Here is a 15,145-nt window from a genome sequence, read left to right as displayed (position 1 = left end):
ATAGCTTCGGGTCCCTGCACGTCACAGAGGAAAGCCCAGTTAGATGGAGGGAAAAGGTGAAATGCTGCACGTCAGCAGAAATCTGAAAATCTGACAATGTGTATAGGTTTGTCCGGAAATATGAAATTGTAATTGGTGCTGACGTTGTGGCTGATGTCTGTGGACGGAGCACTAATCTGTCCTGTAGCATGAGAGGGAGCTACAACACATGACATGTGGATATCACCATCTGAGGCGACGGGGGGGTCAGCAATTTAATCACTGCAGCTAGAGTGTGTGTGGGTGTGTGTGTGTTGGGGGTTATGAGGACCATCATCTGCTCCAAAACCCGGTTCATTTTCTTTACTTTAGCTCAACTCAAACATATTCTTGAGTCTTTAGTTGTTGTTGCCAGACAATGAAAGTTTGAGACCATAACTGTTGTTGATTAATTCCGACGATGGCATTTTAGACATTTTGATCCCTGAAACTTAATTAAATTTGATTTATCGGTTTTATTTTCTAATCTAAAATGACAGCAAAATGTTGTAATCTGATCAGGTATAACATTTTTAAAAATGTCTTTGATGGCTAATGACTGTTTTCTTTTGACTTTAAAAACAATAGGTGCTAAGAGGTACACATTTTAGTTATGCCAATTGAAATATAACTTAAAGGACCAGTGTGTAACATTTAGGGGGATCTATTGGCAGAAATGGAATATAATATTAATAAGTATAGGGGTTTTTATGTTTTTTCAATCAACTGAAAATATGAATTGTTGTGTTTTCGTTACTTTAGAATGAGCCGTTTACGGAGCCGGTCCTCTTCACGGAGCCAGCCGCCATATTTCAGTAGCCAAGAATGGACACGCCAAACACTGGCTCTACATTTTCACGTTTTTGCGTTGGCCACCGTAGTTCTCCTACACACTTGACGCACAGGAGAAGTTTCAGTTAGTTGCACAACCTCACTGCTAGATGCTGCCAAATCCTACACCCTGCACCTTTAAATAACTATTTCTGAGGATAAAAAACAGATTAACATCAATTCCAAGCCTCTCAACAATCTAATCATTTAATAGATCTAGAGCTGCTACTAACAATGTTCTTTATCGATTAATCTGGGAATTATCTTTCTCGATTAAAGTGGCAGTAATATATTTTTGGCATCATTGGGCAAAAAATCCATAATAACCTTTCAGCATATTGTAATTCAAGTGTTCTGAGAGATAACTAGACTTCTACACCTCCTCATGGCTCTGTTTTCAGGCTTTAAAAAATCTGTACGAACTCCGGTCATGTGACCGGTAGTTTGGCGTTCCTTCAAGAGGATTTACAATGGCTACCACGACACAAACTTTCTAATTTTACAGCTAAACAGTACACTACAAGATGATTCTGAAAACATTTGAGGCAAGAAATAGGCATTAACGTAACATAACATTGATTCATATTTGATCAGCGCGGCCTAGTTTGACCGTTTGGTCGGAGTTCACGAGTGATTGAAAGCCGGCTCTCATAGACAGCAGACCTCAGATCAGCTCTTACTGCTTGTTTTCCTCCGGTATATGAAATCTTGCAGACACCGGAGGACACCAGAGGACACCGGAAGACACAGAGGCACATGATTTTTTTCAGGTTACCTGTTTCATGTACTACTGTCAGGATATAGTGACCGTTTTATAAAAATAACTTTTTTTAATCATATTTGCTCCACTCCCGCCTACTTCAGCTTTAATTGTTCGGTCGTTTAAATATCTGAAAATAGTGAAATTATATATAATTTAATAGATATAAAGCACAGAAAAGCAGTAAATCCTCACATTTTTGAGAATTCAAATATTTGACATTTCTGCTTGAAAAAAACTAAACGATTAATCGATTATCAGTTGCCAATGAATTTCCTCTTGATCAACTAATGTATTAATAATAGACTAATAACTAATAATAAAGTTTCAGCTCTAAATTTATTTTGTTACTGATTTACAACAAAGTTACAAGCTTTAGTGCACAAATACAATTTTAATTGACTGCTGGAAAACCCAAGATGATTGATGAAGTTGCTTTACAGAGGAAATTACTTTGTTTTTAGTCTTCAGTTCGAGTTAAACTATTGACTTGACGTCATAGCAATCATATGACAAGTTTCATCTGCTAACAGTTTGGAACAATACGTCTATAATAGTTCAGTCAAAGTCTTTTTTGGATTACATGGAATGAAAAGAACATAACATAACTCATCTGGATCATATGGCAAAAATGAACATGATCACTTCAAGAGAAAAGATGTTGCGTTTGGTTACTCTAAAGTCTTTCATGTCACATCACTGTAAATTAAATCCAGTGAGGCATATGTCCTGGTTTTAAAACACAGTCTGACACCTAGAGGCAGGATCACTCATCACATGCAACACAGGGCAATATCTACAGTATGCATGCGGTTTATACTGCACAATTTGTAATACACAATTCCTTTTCTGACCGTAATACTGAGATGCACAGCCTCCAGTATGCATCACGCTCTAATAATACTGTATAAATAATACTGTGTAAAGGCCTCATGATGCTTTTAAAATGTTGTTTAGATTCAAGCAAACATCATCACATTCTCCCCGAGTCACTGCACAGCGAGTCATGTGGAAGGAATTCAGAAATCCATGAGCTGAGTGATTAAATATGATCTTTATTAAATAAAGTAAGACATATATGTATATACATATACACAGCCACATCTTTCCTCAGAATATATGCAGGTCACACTACATCCACACAGGCAAAACAACTTATAAAAGTAGATTCACTTCATTTAGGCTTGAAACATGTTTAAGTCTGCTTGATTTCATGTCGGTTACAACGGATTCAAATGGTGACAAGAAGTCGCAAAAAAAAAGTATGAAAATCCTGCAAAATAACCAATTTATCTGCTGCCTATCCACATTCATATTTTAACAAAATATGACTGAATACACTGAATATCATGCTATTGACCTCCTGAAAGGTCTTTAGTTCTGCTGGAATCTGTGTATTTAGCTGCATTCATGGGAAAGGGGACAAATGGGGTAAATGATATAAATTAAACATTTTATCACTATATATACAGTTTTTATTACAGTTTATCATATTATACAACATTTTCTAGAACTTACAATTGAGAAGCTGTTTTAAGATAAATTGGAATTTCTCATAGTGAGAATTAAACACCTGAAAATTGTAGATACTTCATCTCACTGATGCAAATAATCTTCCAAAGTCCTACTGCCATAAAGCAGTCCAGTATCTGCAATGATATACAGTATATACTGTATTGTCATATCTCCCACCTCTCAAAATGTGCATAACACACGGACAGCATTAAGGAGGATTACTACAGAACTGGTCTGAGGATCTGTGGACAATGCGACAATTCATTGTCTGTAACATTTCAGTCAGAGACACGTTCATCAAACATTTGACCGTTTGTAGCTAATAGTTACAAAGTTCAACGAAGGAGTCCGAGCAGCAACGAGGACTATTGATGGAATAACTAACCACCCCGCTAATAAGTACATACATGAACATTAAAGGTGCTCTATACGATAACCATTATTAATATAGCAGCCAACAACTATTGTCTATGTAAAGATATAGAGGAGTAATGTCTACCTGAGCAGAGGATGAAGTCGCTCTCCCTCTGTGTGTAATCAGAGCTTCTCTGTGCTTTGTTGACATAGCCGGGCCGGCCGCACGTGCCTTTTAGTGCATGTTCATGCATGTGAGCATGCCCCACTGGCTCGCTCACGGCCACCACTCTGCTCTGCTCTCATTCGCCGGTTACAGTTGATAACGCCGTCCTGACCACACTGGCATCGCGGAAGTGTAGCACTTGCCCTCCGGTTACCCCTCAGGTTAACACCGTTAGCGCTGTTAGCTGCCATCGCCATGTTGAGAGCCATGCAGAGGCAATAACAATGCTCCCAATCTCGCATTTAGCACCTTTCTTAGTGAAATCAGAAATATGAAAACTTAACACATAAGGAGGAGGAGTGGTGGAGGGAGTTGGCAGTAGCGTATTAAAATAACTGAGAGGCGTCAGGAGAGTTATAAAGGCTGTGCCGCACATCCACATGAATGTGATTTGGTGTTAAAAGTCAGCTGGGGGCCAAACAGCTGACAAATGAGCCACTGATTGTGAATCAGCTGAAGGAAACTACAAACTTTTTTACCACCTTGCCATCTTTCAAACCTACAGACAGTGAATGCTTGATGATAGTAGTAACTTTTAATAACACATCTCTGCGTAGTTTAAGACAGAGAGTTATCTGAAGGAAAGTTGTTCTCGTTGACGTGAGGACAAAGCTGTGAAGCTTAGTAACGCCACTGTCAGACCATCAGAGTACAGTATTGCTTCAGTCACTGTAGTTAGTAGAAATGTCAGTTGGCTCTGACCTTTCCAGTTCTGTATCTGTTACACTGTTGTATGTAACATACAGATTGGCTTTGCACCAACTTACATGAACTCTGTCCGCACTGCCGCCAGCCGATGAGCGATCTCTTTGTTGTCAACGTCAGTGCGAGATTACAACACTGCATTCCTGCAGTGACTCTGACACGCACAGGGCATCAACACCTGCAACACTCACTGTACATTTAGTTCCTATATACAGTGCATGTTCACAGCCGCAGTTAATGGCACTGCAGTTCACTTAACACCATCAGATGAATGTGCAGTGAATTGAGTTCCCGCATGCAGCACATTTTCCTTGTCACTTTACTGTAAACAGTCATCACAGGTGATGACGTCTCTGTTCGTAGCTTATATTAAGTTTTGGTGTCAGTTTGTGCTTCTCATATCATTTTTCTCTTTACAGCCAGTTAGACTGTTATCAGTTCAATAAATAGGCGTTATTTGTGGTTATAAGCCTCATAGATGTGGGTCAGAAGGTACAGTAGTAGGTTTTTATCATCGATTCACATGGGTGATCACCGAAAGATGGAATAAAAGAAGACGACAGTGACCTCTACTATCCATAGTAATTATGACAGGAGCAAAAGCGGAAGTCAGGCGCTGTATAGACAGCATGAAACTCCATATGAGATGGGGGGCGGCACGATGGATGTGATACAAAACACATTACTTTCACTCAGGAGACTTTCACCCATGCATCCCATGTGAAACCAACAACGTCTAGTTGTCTTTGTGTTCACAACCTTAGGTTTCACGTTCACTTTTCACGTACTTATTTTAAGCCAAAACCATAGACTGTATAAAATATGGATGTAGTCTCCGTGACGTCATTCATAGGTTTCTGAAGAGACGTTGTGAAGCTCCGGCCGTCGCAATCTTGGCAGTGACGACACAGCATTACTCCCGACTAATCCAGAAATGAGCAAAGAGGTGGATCGTTGGTGGAGTTGAGGCAGACCGGGTGACACGGCAGAGCAGACAGCTAGCAGCTAGCGACCTGAGACGGCACCCACCTGTCACTCAAAGCAGCTACGCCCTTAATTATGCCGAACTTTAAGTCTTAATATAATTTAAACAGGTGAGTTATATAAAAATTCACCCCCGTACAGTTGTCATGAATGGGGAAATTAGTTATTGGGACCAGAACCGTTTTTTGTACCAGACTGTAAACATGTTTATTTCTGCTGTAAAGTTGGGCATTTTAACATGGGGGGTCTATGGGGAGTGATTCACTTTTGCAGGCTCTAGTGGCCATTTAATGAACTGCAGTTTTTGACACTTCCACGTTGGCTTCATTTCTCAGCACCGGAGGTTGCCGCTTGGCCAAAACATTATATACAAATATTTTTCCTTAAACTCAACTAGGTGTTTTGTTCCCTAAACCTACAGAAGTTGTAGTTTTGTTTGTGTTCAAAGCATTTTTTTTTTTTTTCAGTTATACAACGTATAAGAACGTGTTGATTTTAAGTTTCGCTTTCACTTTTACAACCTAGTCGGTGTAGCAAGCCCCTACTAACCCACATTTATTAGGCTTATAACTGATAACGAAGGACTGATAACGCACATTTAATGAGCTGATAACAGTCGATCGTTTTTGCAGTGATGATTACATTCAAGCGAGATGTCCACCTCACAGGTCATTTATTAACATTTGTCTCTGTTTTAAAAACATTTTCCAGATTCCTCAAATATTCTTCCATCTGCTGCTCAGTAAAGAAGATTTTTTTAACCTGCTTTCCAAGTTGCTGCACTTTTATTTAACCAAACAAAGATGGCTGAGAGTGTCACTAACTTGCTTTATTTCACGGTGCGTAATTTCTGAATAATTTCATAGCCATTTTCTAATAAGTTTCCCTGAAAGGAATATATAGTTTGGTATTAATTATAGGGAAATAGAAAACAGTACACAATTTGTACACTTCCAGTAAATAAATTCCAATTAATTGCCTGTGTAACCAAGATAGTGGTTCAGTCAGTGCACTGCAGGTCAACAGAACATGAAAAAACTGTCCACAAGCAAGCATACAAGTCTATATGTAAGAAAAGTAACGTTTCCAATAATAATTTTATACTGACTGAATATTTACTTGCGTTTAAATCAATGTTTTCTCTCAGTGAAATTCAAAGTTTCCTCATATTTAATACCAATTTACATTGTAATTTCTGGGAAACTTCCTATGAAATTATTAAGAAAATGGAAATTATTGGCCCAAAACGAACAAGAAGGCACAGAATGTCACTTCTAGCTGCCATATATGTTTAGGTTAAGAAACAGAGTCGCAACTAGGGAAAGAAATGAAAATCTATGTTGTGCAGCAGGATAGAGCTGGATAGAGGATTGTTTGAGGAGTCTGGATATGTCTTTAATACAGCAGTAAGTAAAAACCTGCATAAATAACATTCATTTATTGAGAAACAGTGACACAGATGCTTAATGTATATAAATAAGTCAAATATAATCATGCAAAAGCCTCAAATGTAACAAATTCGAGCTTATATCAGTCTTTGTGTACATGTTGTATGTTTTCTCTTGTTTCTCTCTGCCGGTCGGTAAGCGATTCTCCTTTTCTTGATGTGAGGCAGTGATAAATGACCGTCCTCTCTCTGTTACACCTGAGTGACCAGAGGTTCCTTGAGGTAGAAGTTTATCACTCTCCGATCACCTTCCTGTCCGGCACAAAGCCCTGTCAGGAGAGTCCCGTTGAGCGGAGGGCAGATACCCCTGCTGTCCTGCCCATACAGGGTTGCATAATCTCCCATGTGTTCATGCCCTTCGTCCACTCCTTCCTCATATTCCCCTTCTTCATCGTCATCTCCCTCCCAGAGGGACGTGGAGACATGTGTGTGCTCAGTCATGACCTCACACTCCATCTCACGATGGTAGAAATAGCTGAAGTTGGACACGATGACTGGCACTGGCAAAGAGATGGTGAGCACGCCGGCGATGGCGCACATGGAGCCCACGAGCTTCCCCCCGACCGTCTCCGGGTACATGTCCCCGTAGCCGACCGTCGTCATGGATACCACAGCCCACCAGAACGCCTCAGGGATGCTGGTGAACGCCGTGTCAGGACTGTCCACCTCTGCAAAGTAGGCAGCACTAGAAAAGAGTATGACTCCGATGAAGAGGAAGAAGATGAGCAGGGCGAGCTCTCTGAGGCTGGCCTTCAGCGTCTGGCCCAGGATCTGGAGGCCCTTGGAGTGACGAGAGAGCTTGAAGATCCTGAAGACCCTCACCAGCCTGATGACCCTGATGAGGGCCAGGGACACGGATGGCTGCGCGTCTTTGTCCTTGGACATCTCCGTGAACAGGGTGACGAAATAGGGAATGATGGCGAAGAAGTCGATGGTGTTCATGACGTCTTTGAAGAAGTGCACCTTGCTCGGAGCGCAGGTGAAGCGCACAATGAGCTCAAAGGAGAACCAGATGATGCAGATCGTCTCTACGATGAAGAAGGGGTCCTGGAAGGGAGTGAAGCCAGGTGAGACCGAGATGGTTTCGTTCGCTATGGTGGGGTGAGGCATGGTGATGAATTGCTGCAAAACAAAGGATGAAGGAAAAGTGGTTACAGTTGCACTCAGGAGTAAAGAAATCAAAGCAGATACCACGCCATCATCTGTTGTTTATCCAACATGAGTTGGAAGGAGAAACAGGATATAGATATGAGATATGAATCTCCATGGAGATGATGTTTACAGAAGAGGAAACAAGGACAGAGGATAAGTGAGAAGAAGCAATTATTCTGAAAGTTTGTCCTCAGCACATTTGAAGTATGACACCTGTCATCAGGATCTGATCGAGCCTGAGAGATCTGTGATACTGTGCTAACTTTTCTCTCCTCTCCATTTTCACTACAGCGGCTTTAATTTTCCTCTTTGACTTTTATATAAATCTGTTTCTCTATATTTAAACACACACACAAAAAAATAAGTTCATGTGACGCTGGGTAGCGTTACACCCCAGACACGGGCACGGCCAAGGCATCTGACACTTCCTTTAACCCGGCTGCTTGTTTTTTTCTGGGAAGGAGGTGCGGGTTTGAGATGGCTGGGTATTAGTGTCTGTTAACAAGTTAGATAGAGTTACTCTATAAGCTTCTGGTGGCCTCGCAGCACATATTGTATGTATTAATATGTTTCTCTCTGTCCATCAGCCTTGTCTTCATGTTTCTTTACACTAACCAACCTGTTTGCAACATTTACAATGTTAATCCTTTGACTGACACAGCTCAGATGAGGCTGGCTTTGCATTTTAAAGGGTCAGTTCTCACTTACGATTATTGAGATCTAGCCATTAAGATAATTACATTTTTGAGATCTACACCACTCCACCAAATTTCTGCCACCCCTAAAAAGTACGGTAGTTATATTGAAAACTGTAGATGCTGCTGGAAAAACATGTTTTAGCCATGCTAACGAATTAGCTAATGATGATGTCAATGTTGGTCTGCCTGTTGGTTGGTTCACCACTTTGGTCCAGACTGAAATATCTCAACAGCTATTGGATTGATTGCCATTAAAGTTTTAAAAAACATTCATGGTTCCCAACATATAAGAAGTGGACGTAGTCAACGTGACGTCACCCATTGGTTTGTGGACTGCCGTTTTGAAGCCTCGAGTTCGGCATATTGGCTGTTGCCATCTTGTTTTTTTGCAACCAGAAATGAGGGTGGAGCTAAGTACAACCAAATGCTGAACAAGACATTTTTAGGCGACCAAGTTGTTATATATGTTAAAATCAACTTTCATGAACTGAAAACAAACTGTGAAAGGGTTAAAGTTCTAAGACGAAAGCACGGACAACTCACAGACCAGACAACACCGTGGTAGCGACCTGTCAATCACAAGGTAGCCACGCCCTAAAGCATACCCTGCTTTATGGTCTATTTGACTCTAAATGGGACCATCATTTACTAAATGAACATCATGCTGTATTGAAGAAGACTTGAAACTAGAGATTGAGACCATAAACTCATGTTTACAATGTTTACTGAGGCAATAGATGAAGTGAGAAGTAGGCTCATTTTCTCATAGACTTCTATACAATAGGACTTCTTTTTGCAACCAGAGGAGTCGCCCCCTGCTGGCCATTAGAAAGAATGAAGGCACTTCCACATTGGCTTCACTTTTCAGACCTTGAGGTAGCCCACTGGTATAATTTGGGCCCATAGATTTTTTGTGATTTAAGTTGAGACCATGATCCTTAAGCCATTTAAAATACATGTAACCTATCATACAGAACCAACAACATTCATGCATCAGAATCTAACAAAACAAATTTGGTCACCACCATCTGGTTAGTGAGTGATTGCGTGGGGACGGCTGTGCATGCAGGTTTTGTTTTGTTTGTGTATAGCGTTTCAACAGCGTTAAATGCTCTGATCATATATATCTATGTATGGGAGTAACAGAGCAGTGTTGGTGGTGATGGGGAACGTAAATTCAGCGCGCGCCGCTGCGGTGTCACTTCTGCTGCTCGTCTCCAGGCTACAAGGAGCGAATGCAAGGCTAATTTCATATTGCCGCGGTCATCAGAAAAGTTGATCTGCGAGCCTCTTTTCGATGCTGTTTTCAGTGTGTAGCCTATGAGTCACAGCGTTTATTAATACAGACATTCGTTTATGTGTTGATGTGCTCTTAGAGTTGTCCTTCCTCTATATTTAGCCTTTTAGATCTCCAAGGAGTAATGTGAGACAAGGCCATCTCCTTTCCTTCGCTTCACACTTGCCTCTTTACCTCTAACTCATTCCACTCTCTCTCTCTCTTCTCAATACTTCTGAAGTATCCACTCCACCTGAATGTGCTTGTTGGCTCTGGTAGTTGTCCAAGAGTGTCCGACAAGGCATATCATCTCCACAACGTAAACCTCCATCCAACCTGTTCTGTCTGCCCTCGTCTTTCCTTACTCTTGTTTTTCCACCGGCGGTTTAACTGCCCTCCTTATCTCCTTCATTCCTTCCCCTCAATCTGAGTAGATCAGATTTAACGACAAGTCCAAAATAATCTCAGGAACACCTCGCCCTCGCCTTCTCTTGTCTGTCCGCTGCCTTTTCTTTCTCTTCCCTCGATCTTGATTCCTAACTTTCTAATCATCTTTCGGTTTTACTCTCCTTTTCCCCCTCAGAATTGAGAGAGGAGATAAAGACGTGTTGACCTCGTGCTGCAAGAGCTGGCTTATGTTTGGCAAGGTGACACCTGTCAGCACATGTTGTCCTTCTATGTTCACCTCTTCACTCGCACCTTCGCAGTGTTAAACTCTGATCTCTTTGCACCTTGTCAGCTAACTGCCCGTTCCTTCACTTATCTGGTTGTCTCCATACACCTCCATCTCCATCTCCATACACTTCCATCTGCAGCCTCCTCTCTGTTTCACTCGTATGTGTCAGCACCATGCAGCCCATCCTCACCTCCCTCAGTTCCTTCTCATTCCTGAACTCCGGCAGAGTCTCCAGGCAGAAGATGAGAATAGAGAGCACAATGACCATGACGCTGATGATGGCGATGATCCGAGCTCCACCGGAGGACTCCGGGTACTCAAACAGCATCCAGAGGCGACGCTGCAAGTCGTTGGCGGGTAAGGGCCTCTCCTCCTCCTTGGGGAAGCCCTCGTCCGCCTTGTAGCGGTCGATGGTCTCCTCTCCGAGCTCGTAGAAGCGCAGCTCCTGCAGGAACATATCAAGAGGGACATTGGCGGGCCTCCGCAGCCTCCCGCCTGACTGGTAGAAGTACAGGATGGCGTCAAAGCAGATGCGGCTCCTGTCCAAGAAGAGTTCGTTCCGTATGGGGTCGAAGTAGCGAACGCGACGACGGGGGTCACCCAGCAGGGTGTCGGGGAACTGGGCAAGGGTGCGGAGCTGGGTCTCGTAGCGCATCCCCGACACGTTCATGGCCAGACGTTCAGTCAGAGCCCAGCCGCTCCTCGAATGACGGCGACGTTTCTCCTTCTTGGCCTCTCCGCTCGGCACCTTCTCACTGCTTTCCTTCTCCAGCTTATTGTGCTTGTCTTTGGTCCACTTTTCTTCATCACCGACCTCCTCGGCTTTCTGCCCTCCTCCACCTCCTGTACCTCCTCCTTTGTCTTGCTGATCCATCACTTAGTCTGTGTGTCTTTCTTTCTTGTGGTCCTGTCTTACTTTTCTTGTCTCTTCTCTCTGGGGCAAACAAATCAAGGATAACCTGGCAATGCAGAAACAACACAACAAGGAAACATGGGTAGATAAAAGCGAAAAAGAAATACAATAGCACAGGGTAATATTTAATACTTTCAAGACGGTGGACCACCATGGGGCCTTATTTTGGAAAAAATATGAACGATAGTCAACAGGAAGAGACAAATGTTTTTTTGATCCCATTTGAATTGCACCATTAATCAAACATATGATATTTGTCAATTTAAAACATAATTTTGCCAGACTGTGAAGACTGTGAAAATACGTAATTAGAAAGACTACACACCCAAAAGTCATGTGAGTGACGTCTCTCTCGCTAGAGCTACGATGCATAGTACAAGAGAGATGTAGTTTTTTGAGCGGTTTCACACAAAACTAAATGATACTACGACAAACTGTGTCTTTCTTGACTTGATCGGGATCAAAAAAATATTTGTCTCTTGCCGTTTACCAGTGCACATATTTTTTTCCTGAAATAAGGTCTCTCATGGGGTACTTCGTCTCTCTATACAAAAAGGTTAATAATATCAAATAAATTGTCCCTTAGTTGTTCAATTTTGTCATAAAATCCACTGACCGGTAACACAACCTCACGAATAATACATTATTATTTTGCCAGAATATTTTGAAATTGATCAATAAAATATTTAAATCAAAATCTCACCTCAGTCTTTTTCTGTAAATTCAGCTGAGCAATTTTCTGGACAACAGAAAAAATATTATTTAGATCACATTACAATACACTGTATAGAAATTAGCTTAAATTATGTGATGGAAAGAGTGATTTTCATTAAAAAATAATAAAAGCACTGACCATACCATTAAAAACAAAGCAGAATCTGTACCAAAATATCTCCAGTTTTTACATTAAATGGTAGATTTATGCTATTTATTAACCTTTTTCCACTATATTCTGTACTGTAAATAACATCATGCAGACTCTCCGTGCAAAAAGCTCCATACATGCAGTCCGCTTCATGCTCATCACCAGTTTATCACCATGTCCAGTTCACCCAGTAGAAGCCTCCTCTCACCTGTCTGCCTGCCAGAGCTGCTGGTTCAAACTAATCACACCTTCAGAGAGTGACCATCACTCCTACTGTACCTCCACCTCAGGGTGCCTTTTGGGCTGACCCTTGCCTTCTTCTGAGACAGTTTGTGTATCAATTCCCTCATCATGAAGTCCAGACACCTCCTCCTCCTCCTGCATGTTGTCCCACCTTCATGTGTCATGTTTGGGGGGAGGAAGAGGAGGGGAGGTGGCAGAGGGAGCAATGTGGCTCCTTCAGGGGCTGCTGGCTGGGGTGTTAATCTGCAGAGCGGGTGAAGTTAAGATAGTTTAGCTTGTTTGTAGGTCACTCACGGTCCTCACTTGTGCTCTCTCTCACGCTCAGTGTACCCCTGGGGAATGCTGTCGGGCTGAAATTCAATCGTCGACCCTCACCTCCTCCAAGAGCACCGCTGCCTCTTCTCCCTCTGACCCCAACAACCCTTCCTGACCGAAAATGTCAACCTCTTAACCCTTCACTCTTCCTTAAACATACTGTTTGCAAGCATGTGTGCAACATGAACTTGCACACTCACAGAAACATTTTAAGAAAAGGAAAAGTTGTGGTGGTGATTATCGTGATTTACACTCTGAATGAGACCACAAATATGTAGATTTTTCTTTGGTTTCTGTCCCCTCTAACTGCTTTCATATTTGCTGTCATCATCCTATTTTAAATTGCATTTAATTAGACTGCGGCTTGTGCAAAATAGTCCACAAATTTAAAACACGTCAAATGAAACCTGACTTGACCTAAATATAAATCTGGATGTCTGTGGTTATTTTAGACTCATCATGAATCAAGCATGTCTGTGTGGCAACTGTCTGTGTACAGTAGAAACTACAACTCCCATAACAGGAAGCACTATGCAAATGTTACCTTCAAATACTGGGGTAAATTAAATAAACACAAAATTGGACACTGTCAAAATCAAAATGTAGCGCCATCATCTGGTTAAAATTAGGGCTTTCAAAGTTAATGCAACAATATTGCATTCACGCAAATTCAGTTTTAAAGCTAGATTTAAGATACTGCTATCATATGAAACTAGAAAACCTAAGAAAGCTTGTCACAAAGGAGGTTAAATAACGCTCCAAACTTATGCAAAATGTTGGCGTGGAAAAACTGGCATGGCAATGTTTAAAGGGGTCCTTTGACCTCTGACCTCAAGATATGTGAATATAAATGGTTTCTATGGGTACCCACGAGTCTCCCCTTTACAGACATGCCTACTTTATGATAATCCCATGCAGTTTGGGGCAAGTCATAGTCAAGTCAGCACACTGACACACTGACAGCTGTTGTTGCCTGTTGGGCTGCAGTTTGTCATGTTATGATTTGAGCATATTTGTTTTGCTAAATGCAGTACCTGTGAGGGTTTCTGGACAATATTTGTCATTGTTTTGTGTTGTTAATTGATTTCCAATAATAAATATATGCATACATTTGCATAAAACAGCATATTTGTCCACTCCCATGTTGATAAGAGTATTAAATACTTGACAAAAATTACAGGTACATTTTGAACAGATACATTTTTTTAATTAATTTGAATAATTAATTTGCGATTAATCGTGATTAACTATGGACAATCATGCGATTAATCGCGATTAAATATTTGAATTGATTGACAGCCCTAGTTAAAATGTTAATTTTTCCAATACTTTTACATCAATACATCAAAACAAGCCTCATCTGTACTTTGTGTTTAATGCTAATTAGCACATTTTAACAAACTAACACGCTAAACTAAGATGGTTAACATGATAAACATTACACCTGCTAAACATTGTCATGTTAGCATCGTCATTGATGCTGATGTTAGTACAACAGGTTTGCTCCAGCTGGTGGGCGATGCTTGGTATTTCCTCAACTGATCTCAACATGACGGCTGGGTCACAAACTTTCTCATTTTACAGCCAAACAGTACACTACAAGAAGTTTCTGAAAACATTTTATGTGAGAAATAGGCATTACAGTAACAGAATATTGATTCATATTTGATCAGCGCTGCCTATATTCATCCATCCATCCATTTTTTCTTTCCGCTTATCCGGGGCCGGGTCGTGGGGGCAGCAGGCTATAAGCAGGGAATTCCAGACGTCCCTCTCCCCAGCAAGGCCTATGAAAAGGAGGCTGGGTCACGGGGGGACATGGGTCTTGGGGTATGGGGTAGTACACACGCGCAGTGTAACAAAACCTGCGTTCGTGCGTTGCCATTGGCTCAATTTCGGCGAGTGCAGGCGAGATTTTACTGCACATGTGTTATACCCCCGGAGATATGACACTTGACCCAGCCTCCTTTATGTAGGCCTTGCTCCCCAGCAACGTTTCCCAGCTCTTCCTATTGACCGTCTGATCGGAGCTGGCGAGTGATTGACAGCTGCTCAGAGATGGCAGGCTCCAGCTCTGCTCTGATTGGTTGTTGTGAAATCCTGCAGATGCCATTCGGAGCACCTGAGGACACAGAGGCACATGTTTTTTTTAGATTACCCGTCTCAT

General features: G+C 41.7%; 1 protein-coding gene across 7 annotated transcripts; it reads right to left on the bottom strand.

Annotated features, from left to right (window-relative positions):
* Positions 1 to 5,857: 5,857 nt before the first annotated feature.
* On the bottom strand, positions 5,858 to 12,976 carry LOC119501677 (potassium voltage-gated channel subfamily A member 1). 7 transcript variants are annotated; one of them, XM_037792219.1, is made up of 4 exons: positions 12,583 to 12,976; positions 12,259 to 12,294; positions 10,833 to 11,601; positions 5,858 to 7,962 (listed from the first exon to the last, which is right to left on the bottom strand). In XM_037792219.1, exons 3-4 carry the CDS (start codon positions 11,514 to 11,516, stop codon positions 7,033 to 7,035), a joined length of 1,614 nt encoding a protein of 537 aa, XP_037648147.1. In that variant the 5' UTR covers positions 11,517 to 11,601; positions 12,259 to 12,294; positions 12,583 to 12,976; the 3' UTR covers positions 5,858 to 7,032. The 7 variants fall into 7 exon arrangements, with proteins under 7 accessions (XP_037648147.1, XP_037648150.1, XP_037648151.1 ...); XM_037792222.1 differs by having other exon boundaries at positions 12,594 to 12,976; XM_037792223.1 differs by having other exon boundaries at positions 12,629 to 12,976.
* Between the last annotated feature and the right edge of the window lie 2,169 nt (positions 12,977 to 15,145).

This window comes from Sebastes umbrosus, chromosome 14, assembly GCF_015220745.1.
Source record: "Sebastes umbrosus isolate fSebUmb1 chromosome 14, fSebUmb1.pri, whole genome shotgun sequence".
In the NCBI taxonomy this organism is placed as follows: Eukaryota; Metazoa; Chordata; class Actinopteri; order Perciformes; family Sebastidae; genus Sebastes; species Sebastes umbrosus.
This window is presented reverse-complemented; position numbering and strand designations above follow the sequence as displayed.

Bases quoted from the DNA above. Each gene is read 5' to 3' on its own strand.
- LOC119501677 (XM_037792219.1), bottom strand. From the start codon at position 11,516: ATGGATCAGCAAGACAAAGGAGGAGGTACAGGAGGTGGAGGAGGGCAG. The intron at 7,963-10,832 runs GTGAGGATGGGC...TTTGTTTTGCAG, and splicing joins ATGAGAAGGAACTGAGGGAG to CAATTCATCACCATGCCTCA.